Source organism: Carassius auratus, chromosome 41, assembly GCF_003368295.1.
Source record: "Carassius auratus strain Wakin chromosome 41, ASM336829v1, whole genome shotgun sequence".
NCBI classification, from domain to species: domain Eukaryota; kingdom Metazoa; phylum Chordata; class Actinopteri; order Cypriniformes; family Cyprinidae; genus Carassius; species Carassius auratus.
The window spans coordinates 3302858-3324669 of record NC_039283.1 but is presented as its reverse complement, the minus strand read 5'-3'; the positions used below and the strand labels follow the sequence as shown (position 1 = coordinate 3324669).

The 21812-nt window shown below is 37.6% G+C and overlaps 2 protein-coding genes and 1 long non-coding RNA gene across 6 annotated transcripts in view; 1 reads left to right on the top strand and 2 right to left on the bottom strand.

The window, feature by feature from the left end:
• Nucleotides 1–274: 274 nt before the first annotated feature.
• On the top strand, nucleotides 275–5002 carry LOC113059802 (uncharacterized). Of its 2 annotated transcripts, XR_003278155.1 has the most exons (5): nucleotides 275–727; nucleotides 1229–1523; nucleotides 1866–1971; nucleotides 3350–3386; nucleotides 3547–5002. It is a non-coding gene; the product is annotated as an uncharacterized LOC113059802 (long non-coding RNA). The 2 variants fall into 2 exon arrangements; XR_003278154.1 differs by lacking the exon at nucleotides 3547–5002 and having other exon boundaries at nucleotides 3350–3492.
• A 194-nt stretch (nucleotides 5003–5196) lies between these two features.
• On the bottom strand, nucleotides 5197–9677 carry LOC113059801 (tapasin-related protein-like). Its single transcript, XM_026228413.1, has 9 exons — nucleotides 9450–9677; nucleotides 9015–9227; nucleotides 8640–8918; nucleotides 7367–7567; nucleotides 7121–7288; nucleotides 6442–6545; nucleotides 6135–6363; nucleotides 5855–5935; nucleotides 5197–5470 (listed from the first exon to the last, which is right to left on the bottom strand). The coding sequence occupies exons 1-9, from the start codon at nucleotides 9484–9486 to the stop codon at nucleotides 5463–5465; spliced, it is 1320 nt and encodes a 439-aa protein (XP_026084198.1). The 5' UTR covers nucleotides 9487–9677; the 3' UTR covers nucleotides 5197–5462.
• Nucleotides 9678–12522: 2845 nt separating this feature from the next.
• The window catches only part of LOC113059797 (grainyhead-like protein 2 homolog), a 10947-nt gene continuing 1657 nt past the window's right edge, over nucleotides 12523–21812 (bottom strand). For 2 of the 3 annotated variants that reach the window (XM_026228409.1, XM_026228411.1), the window contains exons 3-16: nucleotides 21237–21295; nucleotides 20598–20943; nucleotides 20445–20503; nucleotides 19708–19864; nucleotides 19503–19614; nucleotides 17692–17786; nucleotides 15568–15726; nucleotides 15214–15301; nucleotides 14801–14937; nucleotides 14538–14575; nucleotides 13768–13847; nucleotides 13596–13684; nucleotides 13318–13382; nucleotides 12524–13233 (exon numbers count right to left, since the gene is read on the bottom strand). In XM_026228409.1, the coding sequence (XP_026084194.1) occupies nucleotides 13119–13233; nucleotides 13318–13382; nucleotides 13596–13684; nucleotides 13768–13847; nucleotides 14538–14575; nucleotides 14801–14937; nucleotides 15214–15301; nucleotides 15568–15726; nucleotides 17692–17786; nucleotides 19503–19614; nucleotides 19708–19864; nucleotides 20445–20503; nucleotides 20598–20943; nucleotides 21237–21295 (1599 nt within the window). In that variant the 3' untranslated portion in view covers nucleotides 12524–13118. Of the gene's footprint in view, nucleotides 13234–13317; nucleotides 13383–13595; nucleotides 13685–13767; nucleotides 13848–14537; nucleotides 14576–14800; nucleotides 14938–15213; nucleotides 15302–15567; nucleotides 15727–17691; nucleotides 17787–19502; nucleotides 19615–19707; nucleotides 19865–20444; nucleotides 20504–20597; nucleotides 20944–21236; nucleotides 21296–21812 lie in introns of all 3 variants that reach the window. The other variant, XM_026228410.1, reaches the window with a different exon arrangement.

Sequence of the window (21812 nt, the reverse complement as noted above, 5' to 3'; positions counted from 1 at the left end):
TATTTTTACCGCGACACGCGCGCGTGTTGGAAGCTTTTCCAGGCTAAATATAATAGGAAAATGTGTTTAAATGTCATTTTGTACACAAATACATATAAATTCCAGATATTTGAAAGTCGACAGGTTGACATAAATTCAGATATAAATGTAATAAAAAAATAATAATAATAATTATCGATTTTCAAATATTGCACCTGTCAAACATAATCTATTTCGCCGTCAATAGGCCTATTTCACACCGTGACGTAAGCAAACCGGAAGTAGGGAAACTTTTTTTCCGGTGAAAGCGCTAGCGTTCATTCGCTTGCCGAAAAATGTCGAAGACCAGAAGTAATCAGATGTGTAGTGTGCCTTTGTGTTCAAATTCAAATAAAATACAGCCTTATTTATCATTTCATAGTTTTCCCACCGACGAAAATTTTTAAAAAGCGTTGAAATTGGGCTATACGGAGAGAGGAGGGGGCGTTCTTTACTGTGAGGAAAGGTAGGACTTTAGTCTGTGCTAAGCACTAAGACGGAGGATGAGGTCCGTGTCCAAGCAGAGTCGGGTCGTAAAGATCCTTTTACTATCTGTGTAAAGATCTCGCACCACGAGCTGTGACTTCCAGGTTTGCGTGGAAAAGTTGCGGAGACGTTAAATCACGCGTCAAAACGGGATGTTTGTGGTGCAGAGCAGTAAATGTCGAGATGGTACTGGAGCACGATTACAACAACCGTCCTGTCCCAGGTGAGTGTAATGTGTTAACTAAAACAATAACTTATATTAAATGTTTATCAGCAACTATAGACATTAATAAAATATAGTATGTTGTATTTGTATTGTTAGATGTACGTAAACGTTATACATTTAATGTAGCACATGGTAGAAGTTATGCTAACAGTCGAGCAGGTTAGTGAAGCTGTGTTTTTATACTTTTGCCATCACCCTTTTATACTGCTCTCTTTCTGGCTTAAGTTTCACAAAATTAACAGACAATTCAAGTCATCAATAAAATCCACAACAATGTAGGAAATACGAGCAGTTGAACAAACATCTGTTGTACAAGCAGAATTCAAATTATTTTATAATGGTTTGTAGGTTATTTAACTTTGAAATGATGTTCTAAGCAACTGGTATATTACATAAATGTGATAGTAACTTTCCAAATTAATAAGTTGTTTTTTATTAAAGTGTCAAGTGTTTAACACAAAATAATACAAGTATTGTTGTTTGCTTTGCTTTAATTAGATGCTCTTGCTGAGGCATGGGGGAAAAAAGGAGCTGGAAAAAACACCTGCTAGTGACATCAGCATCATCTACACACCTGCTAGTGACATCACTCTCCTCCTCACCTGCTAGTGACATCACTCTCCTCCTCACCAGCTAGTGACATCACTCTCCTCCTCACCTGCTAGTGACATCAGCATCATCTACACACTTGATAGTGACATCATGCTCCTCCTCACCTGCTAGTGACATCATGCTCCTCCTCACCTGCATTTTCTCCCTTTAGTGAGGCACTGTGAATCAGCTGCAAGAGAATGTAAGTATTTGCGCTCACTTTGCATTCTGAAAATTTTGTTACAATTACATACATGCCTATGAATTATAAATTAATTTGCTTTTTTACCCTTGCATACAGTAACTTTGTTAACAGTTTTCACGCTTAAAAAAAAAAACACATATTGGTCGACCACTAATTCGGAATTACGAATCAATAATATAATTCATTATTTATTAATATAGTAGTCAAACTCTTTTTGGAAACCATATTCTGTTTTGATATACTCTAACTGGAACATCAGACCTAACTTGTGCACCAGTCAGCAACTTTTATTTTTTAAGTAATGTGTCTTGGTTCTCTTTGAATGTTCTGAATGTTCAGGTCTGCTGCAGACGATGCCAATCCTGGAGGAGCCGGTCCTCCTGCTGCCCTCCAAACACCACCAGCAACCACCGACTGCAGCAGACACAAGCCACAAGTGGATGAGGTGAGTGTGTTTGTGTGTAAAGAGTTAATGGAGAAAATATGGAAGCATTATATATGCACAGGACAGCATGAATGGATAGGTCATGCAGCTTACATACACATACACCATTTCGAATGACCAAAATACAAATCAATGCTATTGTATCACAAGTATTCAGTGTGGTTCTTTCTTGTCTCAGGTCTTTCTGCAGGAGTTGATATGGTGTCTATGAAATGGAGCTAGAACTAAACTAAAATATTAATATTAGATGCTATCTAATAATAATAAACTATATGTAATATTTAAGCTTAAGTTGCTGTACTCAAATACTAAAACTGAACTAAAAATAGAAAAATAAAAGCACACAATAAAGCACATAACATGGCAGCTCTTAAAAAAATAAAAACTAATTAAAAAAAAATGATACTATAGTAGTATACAAGTAATACTAAAACAACACTGATGTACTCAGAACTCCATGTAGTTTTAATGAACATGCAGGGGTGAATCAGTCAGTGCTTGTTGCTTATGCTTTGCTCGGTGGTTTTGTTCTGTACAGCTGCTAGTGTTAGTTAGTTTGTGTGAACTGGAGTCTCAGAGAAACATGGGAAATATCACTGCAGCCTTTTTGTGTACTGGACAAGAAATCCAGGTCCATGATGTTTATTACTATGGCACTGGTGAACTGCCTTGACCAAGAGGATGTTTTTAAGATTACTGTTTAAGGATTTCTTAAGATTGTAATTTTAAAATGTGATTTGATGAAGAAAAGTTTGTGTAATTGGCGCAATACTATTAGTTTTGCTTTGAGCAAACATCAAACACTTGTTCTTCAGAGAGTTCAGAATCCAGAGGCCTGTTGATGGGCTGCCCCTGCTCTCGCTCCAGATGATGTGTGCGTGCACTCTTCTGGGGGAAACGCCCATACAAGGAAATCCGCCCTATATGATGTCATGCAGAGCCATACTTGAAAAGATAAAGATAAAAAAAAAATACCTTTCTGAAATTTGTACAAACCCTGAAGGAGTGGATTTGGCACAGAAATACTCCAACGTCATACGTCCTGTGCATTTTTCAAACTTTAGCCATGTTTAGCTCGAGAATCGAACTCTTTAACAGTGTAAATAACTCAGAATGCATGAAATAGCATTAGAGCTCCCATTTAAACCCATTCTCCAGGTTTTCATCTAAACATTTATAAACAATCCGACTTATGATTTTGACTCTGACATATATAGCAATTGTAAGTCGCTTTGGATAAAAGCGTCAGCTAAATGAATAAATGTAAATGTTAATGAATAATCCGATAAACAGGATGTTTGTGTTGCTGTCTTCTTGTAATGTAGCGTGATAAATTGTGTGATTGTAACCAATTCTGTCCTTTCCTTTCGTCCCTCAGATGATGATTATTATGGGTGTCATTGGAGTCATTTTCTGTGAGTTTGGAACCATTTGAATGGCTATAAAGTTATAATTGTTACAACTGCAACTTTAATTCTTAAGGAACTGTTCCCTTTCAAATAAAACCATTTGTAATTCTTTTGTATATCAACAACCTTTTTCACTCTCTCTTCCTTCTTATCTTAACTTATCTAGTGTATTTCTTCTCTTGAGCCGATCCACCGGCAGCGAATGAGAAAACGAATGATTGAATGAAGAAAACACAATCTTGAGCTCTGCCCATTTTCCACAATCTCAAAGTTTCTCCGCTTAGTAAAATCTCCACCTTCTCTTTCTCTTTCCCTCCCTCTCAGAATCTCCCGCATTATTTAAACATTCTCCAGACACACAGACATTCATACATGAATGCACAGAGGGAGCAGACGAAAAGCAGGCCTAGGAAGTGCAACACTGTTTATAAGTTTGTGGTCAGAAAAAAAATTCTAATAATATTTTTATTGATCAGTAGTGACAATGTCAGACAAGATTTCAAATTTTCTATTCATCAAAGAGTCCTGAAAAAAAAAAGTATTGTGGTTTCCACAAAAGAATTAAGAAAAACTTGTTTTCAACATCAATAATAGTAAGAAATGGATCTTGAGCACCTTATTATTTCTGAAGCATCATGTGACACTGAAGACTGGAGTAATGATGCTGAAAATGCAGGAACAAATTACTTTCTTAAATGTTAATATAGAAAATGGTTATTTTGCATTGCAATTACATTTCACAATATTATTGTTTTTACTGTATTTTACTCAAAGCAATGCTAAGAAATATGGGTCACATGATCCTTCGGGAATAAGTCTCCTGCTCAAATTAACCTTTTGAACACTCAGCTTCGACATCATTAATTACATTTTAATTATATAAATTACAATTTGAAATATATTCAAATATAAAACCGTTATATTGTAATAATATTTCACAATTTAACAGTTTTTATTTCTGTATTTTGATCACATGAATGCTGCATGAACACGAGAAACATTTTAAAATGTATGTAAGAGAGAAAACGTGTGTGTGGTGTGTTTGTAAAAATGTGTAATGGGGAATAGATGACAGTAAAGTGACGTAGACATTCTTTCTGGCTCTTTATTGCCAAAGCTTTCTCGTCTGAGCTTTTAGAAATTAATACTGACATAATTAACCCAGTATCACTACTGCTGGTGCCATTACTCTGTCATTGAGATACAATTCATGAGCCATCATTCACTGATTGTGTATGTGTACTTAAGAGATGCAGAAATTTACAGAACAACTAGACATCATAGAATAGTTAATTTTTTTTTTTTACCTAGAGGTACACAAGTAATGAAAATAAACAGGGAAAATACAATGCCAAGTCTGTAATAAAAGGGAAAAGTGAGAATTCTTTGCAAGGTTCATTAGTTTCTTTCTTTGACTCAGAAAAAAATAATTTTCTTGTTCTGTGGAAGGGAACAAGATGTGAATGCTACAAGCCTGCCAAAATGTACTGAAACGTACAGAAATTCACAGATTATCAATACAATTGACAATAATCAATACTGCCATGCAATAGACAACTGTTGGTTTCACATCCTTCGTCAGCACAGACTTTAATATCTTGTTCTGTTGTTGGAGAATGTAGATGTTTCCATTTTTCTCTTTAGTTAAGAAAAACGAATAAACTATATGTATAAATATGAAAGAATGCAAGCATATTCAATAACAGAGGGGTAATTAATGCAATCAGCTCTGATGCCAGTATTAGATTGTAATATCATAAAAAGCATGCTTGTATGTCCCTGATTCTTTAATGATGCCAGTAAAACCATCTACAAAACCTTTTCTGTTGTTTTTATTTCACAAGGAAAATGTACAACAAATCAACAATGTCCAATAGATTACAACATCAGATTTTTTGTAATTTTTTTTTTATTAATTGAACATTTATAGAATAACTTATGCAGGAAACTGATTTCAACTGATTTTAACTTCTATTAAACAAATGCACTATGACTGAATGAAAAGACACTAATTTGAAAACAGTTGCAGAAAAAAACAAACGTAAGATGCTTGTTCCAGGACATCACACAGAAGACTGCTCCTCAGTTCTCTTAAAAGACAAATAATGATAATTCAATAATACATTCAACACGTGTTCTCATCACTGTGTGGTCTTATAAAGTATACACTACTTTTTTTTTTTTTTGGTGCTCAATAAACATTTCTTATCATCAATGTTAAATGTTAAAAACATCATGCATAATATTTTTGTGGAAAGTGACTTTTTCCCCCTGATTATCTGATTAATATAAACTTCAAAAAATAACATATTTTTTTTGTATCAATATAAAAATACTTTCACGCTTTACCGTCACAATTTAAAGCACCCTTACTGTATAAAACTTAATAATTAAAATAATTAAAAATTGTTTTGAACAGTAGCATATATAGTTAATATTATATATAGTTGCATGTGAATGTTTTAAAAACTCACCTGCACCTGCACCTCTGAATACTTGAGACAAAAACACCACGGATATCGCCAGCATCAAGACTACTGTCCAGAAGACTGTGTCTGTTACATGAAAAAAAGTTTAACAGCTTCTTTTGGAACAGTTTTCACGAATATTTAAACAAGGAAACTCCACATATATTACATTCAGTTATTTTGCATATGAAGATTACTTTTAGTTTTTCATTGACTAGTTTGCTCTAATCATATTTGTGAAAACGTCATGGGTAACTTTACACAAAAAAAAAAAAAAATCTCTTACTTGGGTCAGGTTTGTCCACAGTCAGAGTGACATCACTCAGAGTTTCCAGGGCTAGATGAGAGACCCTGCAGGTGATAACCGTCCCGGGTGGGTTTTTGTCAGGTCGTAGGGTGAGGTGAGAGGAGAGGGAAAATGTTCCATCACTGTGCTGCTGATGACTGGAGAGGGAGGATTCTTCTGACAAAGAGACGGGCTCTTCTTCAGAGGGTGCCTGGGAAAACCACTCCACCTACAGGAGCAGAGACTGTCAGGACGCAGGGCAACTCCAAAACAAGATCAAAATACGATCATCTGATTGTGAGCCGACCTGCACATCCAGAGGATAGTAGCGATGACAATGACAGCTCAGTTTCTGGGGTTTTGAATCCTGAAATACCAGTTTCTCCTCAGACAGTGCGATACGGGGAGGTTCTGGGTAAAGATATAGAATGGAATATTTGAATTAATTTCAATTAAGGAATTATTTTCCGTACTTTCAATATTAAACTATGAAAATCCATCATAAAATAGGAATGGGAAACTGTTTAAAACTGATCATCCCAACAAAGAACTACGTTTTTTGTGTGTGTTTGAAAGATTTTAATATTTTATAAAACATTTTACTAATGTAATATTTTTCTAAATAGTGTATTTAGTGTATTTGTTTACCAAGTCATGGTTGCCCTTAGGTGAAAAATAAATGAAAAACTATTACAATTTCATGTTCTCTTGCAAAATTATGGATTAATTCAGAAAAAATATAGTTTATGTATATATGTATACAAATATGAAGTGAAATTTGTATTTTCCTAAAAACTAAAATGGAATTCGGAATTTGGAATTCTCCTGTGATGTATGTCCACTGTTGTGAGTTTAAAGATTAAATGAACTAAAAGGCTGAAAGTATTAAGAGTCTATTTTAGTCTAAAATAGCTGAAGAAACACATTAATATACAGTTTTAATGGAAATTTTGACCCCTCTCAGTATATGTCAATGAAAGACTCACGTGTGATGTGCAGCTGCACGATCTGTTGAGTCTGAAACTCCCCAGAGCCGACCGTACAGATGTATGTGCCCTCATCTATGACCTTTAACCTCTTCAGAGTCAGAGACGCATTACCATCCCTCACCAGAAGATCTGCCTCAGCGCTTGTGCCTTCCCGGTCCACAAACACTGCAGTGTACAGTAGTAGTGTGATATTTACCATCCAAACATTTTTAACCTTTAAGTATATGAACATTTCTCACTTACAATCTTGTCCCACGTCTGTCTCTGTTTCCCTCGCTTTTATATCAAGAATTTTACGTCCATTTCCTCTGTGTTGTATGCGCCACTCAAGTGCCACATCCTGCCCGGGGATGGAGTTCTTCTGTCTAAAGCCACAGTCTAACAGCACATCACCACCGATTGGAGCCATGATGGATGGAACGCGTGAAAACACCACAAACACAACTGGGTAGAGCAGTAAAAAAGAGTGAGAGAGAGAGAGGGAAAATTGTAAAAATGTCACTACTAACACAAACAACGCAATGTCTGTTTTTTTTTTTTTCGAGAGCATGCAAATGTTTAGCAACATAAAACTTGTTAGAGAATGCAAACGTTTTGTGGAAAAAAAAAATTTTGAAAGAGAATGCAAAGAGCCAAGGGAAGCGCAATATTTTTGCAAGAGAAAGCAAACCGAGAGAATGGAAATGTTTAGCAAGAAAATTTTGAGTTTCATGAGGAAATGCAATCATTTGTGAGAGGACACAAATAGATTGGGAGTGAACACAAATTTTGTGGGTGAACAGACCGATAGATAGATAGACAGAGAAAGACAGACAGTAAGACAGAAAGACAGACAGAGAGAGAGAGAGACAGACAGACAGACAGTGAGACAGACGGTGAGACAGACAGACAGACAGACAGTGAGACAGACAGACAGACAGACAGTGAGACAGACAGACAGTGACACAGACAGACAGGCAGACAGTGAGACAGACAGACAGACAGACAGACAGTGACACAGACAGACAGGCAGACAGTGAGACAGACAGACAGACAGACAGACAGTGAGACAGACAGACAGACAGACAGTGAGACAGACAGACAGACAGACAGTGACACAGACAGACAGACAGTGACACAGACAGACAGGCAGACAGTGAGACAGACAGACAGACAGACAGACAGTGACACAGACAGACAGGCAGACAGTGAGACAGACAGACAGACAGTTACACAGACAGACAGTGAGACAGACAGACAGACAGACAGACAGACAGTGAGACAGACAGTGAGACAGACAGACAGACAGACACTGAGACAGACAGACAGACAGACAGTGAGACAGACAGACAGACAGACAGACAGTGAGACAGACAGAGAGACAGACAGACAGACAGTAAGACATACAGACAGACAGATAGACAGTGAGACAGACAGAGAGAGAGTCAGACAGACAGACAGGCAGACAGATAGATAGACATTGCTAGATAGATAGATAGATAGATAGATAGATAATATTAACATATTACAACGTTACCCTCTGTCAGCAATGTTCCTGATTGGCTGAGAGGCAGGTTCAGATTACTCTGCATCAGCGGCTGCGTGTCAGATTGTGTAGTCTCATTGTGAAGGGTCTGTAGCACCAGAGTGAGGCTGATGCCGCCACCCTCCAGCTGAACTGAGCCGATGAAATGAGCGGGTAGCGAATCCAGTTCAGCACCGCGAGGAACATAGCGGCTGATCTCACAAACCACCTCCTGTTCATTGCAATCAGCGTGAAGAAGCAAGTCTGCATTAGGAATCTGAATGGATGGTACTATGGGGTGAGAAACAATGGAGAAATAAAGATATTCTAATATTTGTGTTTTTATTTTAGGAATTCAGTTGTTGACTTCAGGTTCAGCGCACTTACACGTTAACTCAAAGATCAGATCGTCAGCGTTAGGGGTCTCAGGGGGGTTATATGGGGTCACGAGCTCTGGTGACAGACCGTCATTCCCAACAAGATCCTTGAAGACCAGAGTGGAGGGAATGCGCTTGAACATCGCCCCGCCCATCATGCCCCCCATCCCGCCCCCTTCCTCGATCAGAGAGCAGGACAGGACCACATCAGCTCCCTCCAACCCTGTGATGAGACTACATTCACTGAAACGGCAAGGGGCGCCAAATCTACCAAAACCAGACTATTGAAAATAAAACCGAAAGCAAAAAGACCAATTCTGACCAATCAATTTTAACGTCGTGAAACATTACACTCTTATAACATATATGTATATAAAATATGTCTACATATGCATGCAACTTGGATGAAAACAATATAGGAACACGAAAAATATCGAAAACTCACCATAAACCATCCAAAGGAAGACGAGGATTGTAAACATCACCGAAGAGCTCCTGACAAGAAAGCTAATAATTTTGCTAGATGCCGATTATAATATATATATGCTTACATAAAATGAGGAAAAACGCATTTTTAAGGCAAGAGTCAGCTCTCTGCTTGGCTAACATCAAAACTCGAATCGTGATGCATTCAGTGCGTGATATACTGCTTTCACTTTTGTTCAATGTTCTTCCTCATCGGCAGATTCAAAATAAGAGTGTGGGATAATAAGAGAAATAAGAGTGCAATAGAAAATGTGGTGCTTTTTGTTAAATAGGCTATTATTTATGTATTTTTTTCTGTGATATATTTTGTCTGTATCCATATTAAAATGAAGCTGATAATCTGTGTGATGGAGACAATACAACAATACTGCTCTTCAGTAAAACTTACATTCCAGTATGTCCCAAACCAGTATGCCCAGTTCAGACAAAAATTCATAATAATATATATATAATAAAATAAAAATATAAAACCTAATTAATCATCATCATCATTATAATAATAAAAAATCATAAATAAATATATAAAGGATAAACTGTAATAAATATTTAACACTTCCTGGTCAGATACCTACTCAAGCTCTGGGTCACCTGTTTCTCAAGAAAAAAGAAAAGTAAAGAAAAAAATGTTTATGTGATTGTCGGATGCAGCATAAAGGTTTTAATATTCATATTGTTTCTGACTGGGGATCACTTACACAGCTCCTCAACAGAAATCAGAATGAGTCAGCAGTTATGAGACTCAAAGCCAGGGTTAAAGACTGAACCACTTTACATAGACAGAGATGCATTATTATACACACTCCTAAAGCCTGGGAAACAAATTCGACTCAGAAGCAGGGCGTGTTTGCATATTCAAATTTGAAATCAATTGGGACTTTAAAATTCAGTTCTCTGAAATTCAGGGACGGGATTATTAACATAAACCCGCTATTTAGCAAATGTAGGGACATACAGGTGCTGGTCATATAATTAGAATATCATCAAAAAGTTCATTTCACTAATTCCATTCAAAAAGTGAAACTTGTATATTATATTTATTCATCACACACAAACTGATACATTTCAAATGTTTATTTCTTTTCATTTTGATGATAATAACTGACAACTAAGGACAATCCCAAATTAAGTATCTCGGAAAATTAGAATATTGTGAAAAGGTTCAGTTTGAAGAGAGCTGGAGCCACACTCTAATCAGTTAATTAACTCAAAACACCTGCAAAGGCCTTTAAATGATCTCTCAGTCTAGTTCTGTAGGCTACACAATCATGGGGAACACTGCTGACCTGACAGTTGTCCAAAAGTCGATCATTGACACCTTGCACAAGGAGGGCAAGACACAAGAGGCCATTGCAAAAGAGGCTGGCTGTTCACAGAGCTCTGTGTTCAAGCACATTAATAGAGAGGCGAAGGGAAGGAAAAGATGTGGTAGAAAAAAAGTGTACAAGCAATAGGGATAACCGCTCCCTGGAGAGGATTGTGAGACAAAAAACATTCAAAAATGTGGGGGAGATTCACAAAGAGTGGACTGCAGCTGGAGTCAGTGCTTCAAGAACCTCTACATACAGATGTATGCAAGACATGGGTTTCAGCTGTCGCATTCCTTGTGTCAAGCCACTCTTGAACAACAGACAGCGTCAGAAGCATCTCGCTTCAAGAAGGACTGGACTGCTGCTGAGGTCCAAAGTTATGTTCTCTGAAGAAAGTAAATTTAGTATTTCCTTTGGAAATCAGGGTCCCAGAGTCTGGAGGAAGAGAGGAGAGGCACACAATCCACGTTGCTTGAGGTCCAGTGTAAAGTTTCCACAGTCAGTGATGGTTTGGGGTGCCATGTCATCTGCTGGTGTTGGTCCACTGTGTTTTCTGAGGTCCAAGGTCAACACAGCTGTATACCAGGAAGTTTTAGAGCACTTCATGCTTCCTGCTGCTGACCAACTTTATGGAGATGCAGATTTCATTTTCCGACAGGACTTAGCACCTGCACACAGTGCCAAAGCTACCAGTACCTGGTTTAAGGACCATGGTATCCCTGTTCTTAATTGGCCAGCAAACTCACCTAAACTCACCATGGTCTATGGGGTATTGTGAAGAGGAAGATGCAATATGCCAGACCCAAGAATGCAGAAGAGCTGAAGGCCTCTATCAGAGCAACCTGGGCTCTCATAACACCTGAGCAGTGCCACAGACTGATCGACTCCATGCCACGCCGCATTGCTGCAGTAATTCAGGCAAAAGAAGCCACAACTAAGTATTGAGTGCTGTACATGCTCATACTTTTCATGTTCATACTTTTCAGTTGGCCAATATTTCTAAAAATCCTTTCTTTGTATGGGTCTTAAGTAATATTCTAATTTTCTGAGAAACTGACTTTATGATTTTCCTTGGTTGTCAGTTATAATCATCAGAATTAAAAGAAATAAACATTTGAAATACCAGTCTGTGTGTAATGAATAAATATAATATACAAGTTTAACTTTTTGAATGGAAATAGTGATATAAATCATCTTTTTGATGATTTTCAAATTATATGACCAGCACCTGTATACATATATTTAATGCAAATTTCAAACAAATAATAAAACAGCTAATAGCAAATTTTTAAAAATAAACAATTTACTTCAAGTTCACCATTAAATATTACAATATAAAAAAAAAAAAAGGGGGTTTTAAAATGTTTTTGAAAGAAGTCTCTTCTGTTCGCAAAGGCTGTGTTTATTTGATCAAAAATAGAGTCAAATACAGCAATATTTTGAAATATTATTACAATAATGGTTAAATATATTTTAAAATAATTTATTCCTGTGCTGGCAAAGCTGAATTTTCGTTCTTGTGTCACATGATCCTTTATTCCTATTCAGAAATCATTCTAAAATGCTGATTTAATGCTCAAGCAACATTTCTTAGTATATTGAAAACAGTTCTTAATATTATGTTTTGTGTGAAAGTTCCTTTTGTTGCAGGTTTACTATGTGACTGAAACTTCAAAGACAGTGAAGATTATTTTGATTTTGTTTATTAAACTGATAAAATAAAACCATAAAAAGTATGTACAAGGTGTTTAAAAAAAAAAAAAATCAAAACATCAACATACAACACGATGAGGAAAATGTGTAAACTATACATTCATATAACACAAAAGGTAAAGAGTACAATGTAGCATTTGGGCCATTCTTCAGTGTATGCTATTTGTTGTGCATGCACAATATGTTTTCCTAGAATAAGAGTGTCTATATTGATCTCTGTGATGTTCAAATATTAACCAAGAACTGATACTGGAAAAGAGAAAGGATGCAAAAGTCTGGTAATTTTTTATAGGGCTTCACACTGTTGGCCTCAAGGGGGAGACAGCACCTCAAAGAAAAAAGCCAATCAACCTGACTGGCGTATAATAGTGCTTTGATAGAGCATTTTATGTGTTGTTCAGACTGTCCATCATCAAGTTTATTTAAAGTTAAACTGTCCCAGCAGGTCCACTCAAGTGCATTCCCAAGTCCACGACTTCCGAAAGCAGTTTCCTCTTCTAATACAGAGCTCATAGGAACCAAACAGATGCACAGAATGAATTGTGTGCTGCTTCAGGGCAACTAAAGTCCTCCCAGTAGAAGTGTGTTATTGTGACGCTTAAAATCATTTAGATTTCAGTGAGAGTGACCCGGAAATAGTCTGCCTGATGATCAATGGAAAGGATGAAAGTGTCCTCGTTGCAGTAGTGCTCAATGATGTTGTCGTCCATGTTGACCAGGATACTAGTGGTTGAATGAAAATGACATTTTAATTCAAAATCATTTAATACTTTCATTACAAAATTCATTTTAGCACTGTTTACTCACCCTTTCTTGCTCTTCTTGTAGATTTTAGTCATCTTCTCCATAGGAACGGAATATTTGCCTGATATCTTGAAAAACAAAAACAATTCCTTAATCCAAACAGCAGCTTAAACAGAAAATCATCTGACAAGCCTCCATGGATAGCAGCTTGTTTCTAACTCTAGTGTTGTATTCCATGGAAAGTCATCTGATCTGCTATTAAATGCAGTGTAATACCTAATCACTTTTGTCTGTTGCGAATCAAAATGTAAATCCCATGTGCTGCATGGCACAGTACTCACTGCCTCAAGCAAACTTCTCAGTGTTGGAGACCTTAGCATCAGTGCATCAAAAACCTCATCGGTTTCTCTCCTTACGTACAGCAGGACTGCTGAAAAATATCATTAGAAATGTATAAGAAGATTGGGACATTCTGTTGACATGTAAATCTCACAGCTATGCAGTAAAGCATACCTCTCTTTTCCTCTCTGCTGTATTTGGCGGGTGGAGAAACATCATCCTCTGATGACCGGAACGGTCTTTTCATGACCACCCTGCATGAGCAACAGATAAACAAATTTACCATTAGAATAATGCCTTTCAATGCAAAAAATAAATAAATACATAAAATACATTTAAAACACACTTAAAGCCAATAAATGGCTGAAAATTTAAATGTTACATTAATGTTTTATTTTAATTTATTTAGACAAAATAAACAACTAAAACAGAGCTGCTTTACATCAGAGTTTAATTTCATTCGCACTACCGACACTGTTTTTGCATTTAACCTAGTAAAGCTACTTTGACACAATCTGTATTGTATAAAGCGCTGTATAAATAAAGGTGACTTGACTTTTATAATTAAGTGAAGTGAAGTGACATTCAGCCAAGTATGGTGACCCATACTCAGAATTTGTGCTCTGCATTTAACCCATCCGAAATGCACACACACAGAGCAGTGAACACACACACACACACACTGTGAGCATACACCCGGAGCAGTGGGCACCATTTATGCTGGGGCACCCGGGGAGCAGTTGGGGGTTCGATGCCTTGCTCAAGGGCACCTAAGTCGTGGTATTGAAGGTGGAGAGAGAGCTGATCATGCACTCCCCCCACCCACAATTCCTGCCAGCCCGAGACTTGAACTCACAACCTTTCAATTGGGAGTCCAACCCTCTAACCATTAGGCCACGACTTCCCCGTAATTAAACCAGGATATTCACAGTGAATGCACTGACCCATCACTCTCCATTTCTTCAACGCCAACACTGAACACCTGTAAAACAAAGAGAGAGAAAACAGGGTACAGAGACTTAAAACTGCACATGCTTTCACATGGTGTTCAAAAGTGTGAACAGAGCTTTTGAGAATTCAGTTCACATCCATTTGAATAGTTTAAGTAACTAGTATCACTACACATCAACATCCAACAATTCAGCATCACTCTGAGAACTGCATTCCTCCTCCTCCTCCTCCTCCTCCTCCTCCTCCTCCTCCTCACCTGACCAGCTCTCTGGAGGTTGTTCAAATGGACATCAGGGATGAAGAGGACAGGCTGGGACTCCAGGTCTGCCATAGTTTTGAAGAGCGTAATATCCGGCCTCTTTTGAGTTAAAGTGGCGAAACTTCCCCTCTTACCTAACAGAGTGAAAGAAAACCAATGACAAGTCAAAACCAGCAAGCTGACGCCGAGAACCCTCATAGTCATGTTTCACAGACCACAGGCTCATAGTCGTCACATATAAGGTCAAAACTTGCAACGCAAAATAGTTTTTAGTCACTCTTATTCATCACAAAATTCCTACTGTACATGCATTTGATCCATAATCAGAGTCAAGTGATAGACACAACATCTATGGATAAATGGCGCTATATTATATAAATGAACGTTTGGTTGATTGACAGAACTCTCACCGTTATGACCCTGGTTGCCAGGCGCCTGACCTTTGACCTTCTTCCGAAGCTGCTTTTTCTCCTCATCACGAATTTTTCGCTCAGCTCCCTGTACAGAAGAAATGTTTGTGTGATCATACTGGCTAATGTTATTGTCACACAGATTTTTAAGTAGATCATTCCAGTGCCAAATTAACTGCAATACAAAAGCAATGACACCACACGAAGGTCACATCAGTACAGTTACTCCAAGAAATGAAGATGGCAAACACAGATTTCCACTGAACAAATTTCAACTGCAATTCTTGTGCAAATAAAACGATTCATGCCCTTGACTCAAATAACCCACAACAATGGCACTGACGCAGCACCAACCTTGTCACAGAAGACCTTGATCTGTGAGCAGGCTCTGTGAATGGGTCTGTTACTCCGGTTGTTGTAACTGAAGGTGTCAATCTGGATCATGAGTGGAAGACCTTTGACTCCCTTTTGTGAGGAGAAATCGGTGCTCAGACAGTTCACCGTAATGAAAACCTGGGGGGAAAAAAACAAAACAAGACGCATACGCAAATCAGCTTGACAAAACATGCATTTCTGAGTCTGGAAAAGGTCAAGTATGGCCAGGTAATCATGTCTTATTATCTTATGACAAAAGAGCCAGGGGCAGTTTTTCCACCAAGCAGCTCCGCTATAAGGAGCCGTTCACGTATAACCCGTTTAGATTTAAAAACAGGAAACAATACTGTAACGGTCCTTTACACAGAACATGTTTTTGCATTTAAAACTAAGGGGCTGTTCACACAATGTGCAAAAAGGGAAGTAAGCAGCCAGTCACACAGAACACTTTGTGCATTTAAAATGAAATACAGCACAATAAGGGGATGTTCAAAGAGGATTTTGTACAATTTATATATAGAAAACAGTGCATCAAGTGCAACGCAAGTTAAAAACGTCGCTCTTTCTCATTCCACTGCCCTGCACCCCTTGTTTTTGTGCACCTATGAGTGTTTTTTTTTTTTACACTTCTTTTGAATGAAATGCTAGGTCAAATACATCCACCTTGCACATTTACAAAAAAAAAAAAAAAAAAAAAACGTCTCCTGTGACAGTCAGCCCTAAACTTATAACAACTTATCACAACATTTTGAAAATGCAAGCTGCCTATAAAAGATGAAAAAATGTGCTGCTATGCTCTAATATTAGCCTCACTTTTTCGACCAATTACATACTATTGGGGGTAGGTGTGTCTATCTGTTCGACCAATGGCAGACATAGGTCGCTTTTGGGGAAACATGTTTGAAAATCATTATTTTTGCAAATCTGTTTGGTGATGCTAGTGATGATATTAGTGAAACCACACACCTCATTGTGTGACCCATTGTTTAATAGTCTAGTCTTGAATAAAAAGCTATTATTGGAAGGCCTCCCAGACTTTGGGAAAATGGTGAATAAAGCACAGCAGCACGTTAAAAATCGTTTTAGCACAAGTCTAGCTTTAATCTCAAAAACACCCATCAAAAACAAACCTTTGATCACTTGTGTCCTTCAATAGTGAAAAGTACACCTTTTCCCAATCTTACACATTCACAATCTCCAAATCTCTAAAAGGGCAGCTCTAAACAAAAACCACACAAGCGCTCTATCATTGGTTTATTCAAATAGTAAGCAAAACTAAATTGATGTGAAATATCCCCAACTGTAACCTGTCTTATGCCAATACATCAAGAGACACTGGAAAAACGACTGTTGAGGGATGAAAGGCAGCGAATCATTCAGCCCGAGGTGAAAATAGTTTCCCACTGACGCTCTCCCGTGCTTTCATGTCTGTGCCTGTAGCTGTTGTTTCATAGAGGCGCTTGTTGTTCGCTGTTATGAGAACCACTTGCTTTCTCAGGGTCACGTGATCAATTCTGAGAAGAATCAGTTAGCAACTGCAACTCTGGTCTTTTGGGTGCATGTGGGTGCATGTGCGCAAACGATGGATGAACAAACACAAAGTAACGCTCAAATCTTACAACATCCTTCTCCATTATCAAACCATCATCAGTTGGCTCTTAAATTGAAGGCATGCAAATGTTTAGATTTCTGCAACCCTTTAGAATTCCCATGAAACACTGTGTCTTTTATATACACATGATCTCAATTAGAGAACAAGCAAACATAATCCAATAAAATCAAATAAAATTTCTAGAGGAAGGGGATTTGCAATTAAGTCTTACTTGCAATTACACATCAGGTTACTTCAAAAGTTTAGTTTTAAAGACAAATATTGACCGTGAGCCCTGGGTGGACCTCCTCCCTTAAGTAAACTTGTTAGGTACTGGAACTAAGAAGGAAAAATGCTCCTGACAGTGAATAGCATGCTGCAGGGAAGAGGAGGAGAAAGGAACTGATGTCTCCTCAGGCTCAATGGCTGTTATCAAACAACTTCAGCCTGACCTGCACACAGCAAACTCAGTATCCAGGTGAGACCTCTGAGAATCGAAGCTGAAGTCTCACCTTTGCCTCCTCATTGATGTCCCAGGTGAAGGACACTGCATTGTAAGCGATTTCTTCAATGTTGCCAATGGTACTGAAGCTCTCTTTATAGTCAGCTGAAGGGTGAAAAATGACATTATTATTATCTTTATCTAATCGACAATATCTGGCATTACATATAATCTTTTCTTTAAGCCCTCAATACCTATAGACACACACACACACACACATATACATATACATGCATATATATATATATATATATATATATATATATATAATTCCATTTTATTTTCTTAGAATTAATAATTTAATTATAATATTTATTTTAATCAGTTTACAAAATTAGATTTTGTGTGTGTGTGTGTGTGTGTATATATATAATATACATACACATAATCATATATATATATATATATATATATATATATATATATACATATATACACACACACACACACAATAAAATTTTGTAAACTGATTAAAATAAATATTATAATGAAATTATTAATTCTAAGAAAATAAAATGGAATAATAGATAAATATTTTGTATACATAAAAAAATACTATATTAAAATGAATAAAATAATCTAAAAACAATTTATATAAAAAGATAGTTGATGCAAGATTGTATTTAGATAAATAAAATACTTAATTAACATTGAGATATATTGAATAAAAAACGGTTCACTTTTAAATAAAATAAAATAATAATTTGAATGAAATAAAATGCATATAATTTAATTTATATAAAATAATCTTAAACTTTATCTCATTGTGAATTGCATTTATTGTTGCAAAGTGAATAAGAAATACTTAAGATTCTACATCAGGTACGTGTCCCTTTGAAATCCCTTGATTTCACAGCTTTCACTGAAGCACTAGATCCTGTTGTGTTTGATTCTCAGATCATGCTGGATAACATGATCATCAGGTTTGACCAGCTCAAATGCTGCTCGTGTTAATGCAAAGGCTGGACATACCAAATACTGACAAATTCATATCAGTTTTCAAGTTCAACTTGTCACTCAAATTGTTATGCTGATAATATTAGCTGAAACAAAAGCTAGACTTTACACCCCACTGTATTTTCAAACAACATCAAGAAAGGATAAATGTAGCAAAGAGACAAATCTCTTGTTTTGCCCTGAGTAAATATGTATATTATATGCAAAGCTGCAAACAAATTTGAGTACTTCAGTTAAAAAAAAAAACAAAAAAAAAAAAACAGCAGGCGAATCTTGACCTTAGACGCATGTGTTCTGTTACATGCTTCACGTCTATGACACGGTACCTGCCTGCTGTGGGAATACAATGCTGTGCTTAAGTGTATGGCAGATGTTACCCAAGCCTTCCATTTACAAAAGAGCAGGACCCTTTCCCAAGCCCCCGCTTGTCTGAGGATCCAGCCTCCCCCCAAAACGGTTAACGCTCCCATTCAGACCCTGATCTTCTGCCTCAGGCACTATGAAAAATCCCTGGATACAGTTATTCAAATCAGGACAACATCAGGATCAGCAGATCGGGTTTCGGTCTTCCCAAATCATACCCAAACCACGTCAGGCTGCCAGCTGCCACAGAGAAGACCATCACAGCGCCCCTCAGGTGTCAAAACCCCCCTTCCTTTAACTTGACCCCTCATTGTCCTTGTGTTTCCAAACTGGGAGTTACGATGGAATACTTCGCCCTGAGCATTGTGCTAGACACTGACCACCAGAAAACGGCTTGGTCTGAAAGTGAAGGTTTCAATGCTGCACTACTGATACAGACTTTTTGCCTGCAGCTATTGTGCACCTTTAATGATGTTAAAGATATGTGAAGCAGATTCCCACCTATGTCCAGGACTCTCTGTTTGACCGTGTGCTGGCGGGAGTGCCAGTACTTCCAGTGCTTTAACTGCTCATCTCGGCATTTCTCCTGTCCAAACACCACCATCACTACACTCTGAGAGAGCGAGAGAGGTGTTACAATGGTCCCGGCCCTTAATATCAACTATAGTACAGAATTAGGAGTGGTGATGGGAACAGCAATACTCACCCGCACTTTGCTGATGGAATGGCGGAGGCCCTTGTTGGCCCCGCTCTCACTGAGAGTGATGGCGTAGAACTGGCCCTTGTTCAAATAGATCATCGGCCCCTCGCCGGCCTTCTCGCGGACTGAACGACTCGCTTCTATACTGTACTGAAACATGTCTCTAGGAGAGGAAGAAATCAAATGTATTCATAAATGCAGCTTTGGTGAGCATAAAGAGTCAGATTTTTGTCTTTTTAAATAAATCTTAAAGGGATACTCCACCCCAAAATGAAAATTGTGTCATTGATCACTTGCCCCCATGTCGTTCGAAACACGTTAAAGGTTCGTTCGTCTTCGGAACACAATTTAAGATATTTTGGATGAAAACCGGGAGGCTTGTGACTGTCCCATAGATTGCCAAGTAACTTATACTGTCAAAGTTCAGAAAAGTTTGAAAAGCATCGTCAGAATAGTCCATCTGCCATCACTGTCAAAACTGTAATGTTATGAAGCGACGAGAATACTGTTTGTAAGCAAAGAAAACAAAAATAACTGACAACTTGGCAGTCTATGGGACAGTCACAAGCCTCCCGGTTTTCATCCAAAATATCTTAAATTGTGTTCCAAAGACGAACAAAGCTTTTATTGGTTTGGCATTAATGACAACATTTCCATTTTGGGTTGGAGAATCCCTTTAAGTTTACCCAAACTTTTGAACTATAGTGTAAATGAAGATCAAGGGTTTGGCATGTTGTACTTACATCCCTGAATGCTTCTGGGAGAAATCTTCGGCCCCGAGTGTGGTGGGCACCCTGTACTTCTGAAAAACATTGTATGAAAGAAGTGTGAATCTACTGAAGAAACACATTGACAAGTAGCTACCAGTGATTGCCGTAAACTGACAGAAAGCTCACCATAGTCTCCTCAGGGTAGGAGTCCTCAAAGGTGCTGTCTGGTGTACTGCACTGTTCATCCTTCATGTATCTGTCATGGCTGACGCTCGCTGGATCCTGTAAAGGCTGGTGGTAGGGCATGCACTGATACTGAACCCCCTGATGCTGGTGATGGTTGGAGAATGTCTGAGCATAAACCTCAGCCTTCACAGTGGCCACAACGCCCTCCTCAGTCGGCACTGAACCAAACAGGTCTTGTTTAGTTTCTGCACTGTGCACATCAGTATTCAATGACAGGTTGACAGGAAGTGACTTCAGGACCTGGATACGATTCTCTGTGGAGTCAAGGCCATCTTGACAGATACGACTGAAAGAAAGGGGTTAGTCCAAATGGGTTAGTCCAAATTAACATGAACATTAATTCATTCATTCCCTGGAAATTATGTTAAACATTAAAACAGGAAATTTATGGCATGAAATAAAGAAATATATTAGATTCAACATTCCTGCTGGATAACATGGATCACAAACACATATATATATATTCTGAAGTTTGTTCATTCTTCAGTTCAACCTTTCACTCAAACTATTATGCTTTCAATAAGAAATTAACAAAAAAATGGTCTCAGACTTTTGGAATCACTTGTGTGTTGGACTGACCTTTTTTCATGATCATCTGGAAGTTTGGGTACTGGTAAGAGCCTCTTCTCTTTAGGAACCTAAAGGAAAAGAAATGGTATAACTTCCTGACAATATATTTTCATATACATTGGTGGTCAGAATTGTTGGTACCCTTGGTAAATATGATCAATAAAGGATATGAAAATAAATCTGCATTGTTAATACTACAGATTTTTTTATTTTAAAACTGTAAAAATATCAAACATTTAATTAAAGAACAAGAATAAAAAATGGAGGGAAATCTCATTATGAAATAATTGTTTTCTTTTTAATACACGTCGGCCAAAGTTAACGGTACCCTTAGAAAGTCGTGTGAGTAAAATATCTCTGAAGTATATTCCCATTATATTTAACATTTTTAGCCCACCAGGATGATTATGAACATGAAATTATCCAGCCATGGCTTCCTGTTTCACAGGAATAAATATGAGGAGAAACAAAGGCCAAATTCACAATGAGTAAAACCAATGAATATAATTCTGATGTGCTGAACAAGATTGTTGAGCTTCACAAAATAGAAAGTGTCTTTCTCATTTCCACCATCAGGGCAATACT

Excerpts from the sequence above, each read along its gene's own strand:
- LOC113059801 (XM_026228413.1), bottom strand. The coding sequence starts at position 9,486 with ATGTTTACAATCCTCGTCTTCCTTTGGATGGTTTATG. Across the intron at positions 7,289-7,366 it reads GACAGACGTGGGACAAGATT|TGTTTGTGGACCGGGAAGGC; the intron begins GTAAGTGAGAAA and ends TGTACACTGCAG. Across the intron at positions 6,546-7,120 it reads CGTGCAGCTGCACATCACAC|AACCTCCCCGTATCGCACTG; the intron begins GTGAGTCTTTCA and ends ATCTTTACCCAG.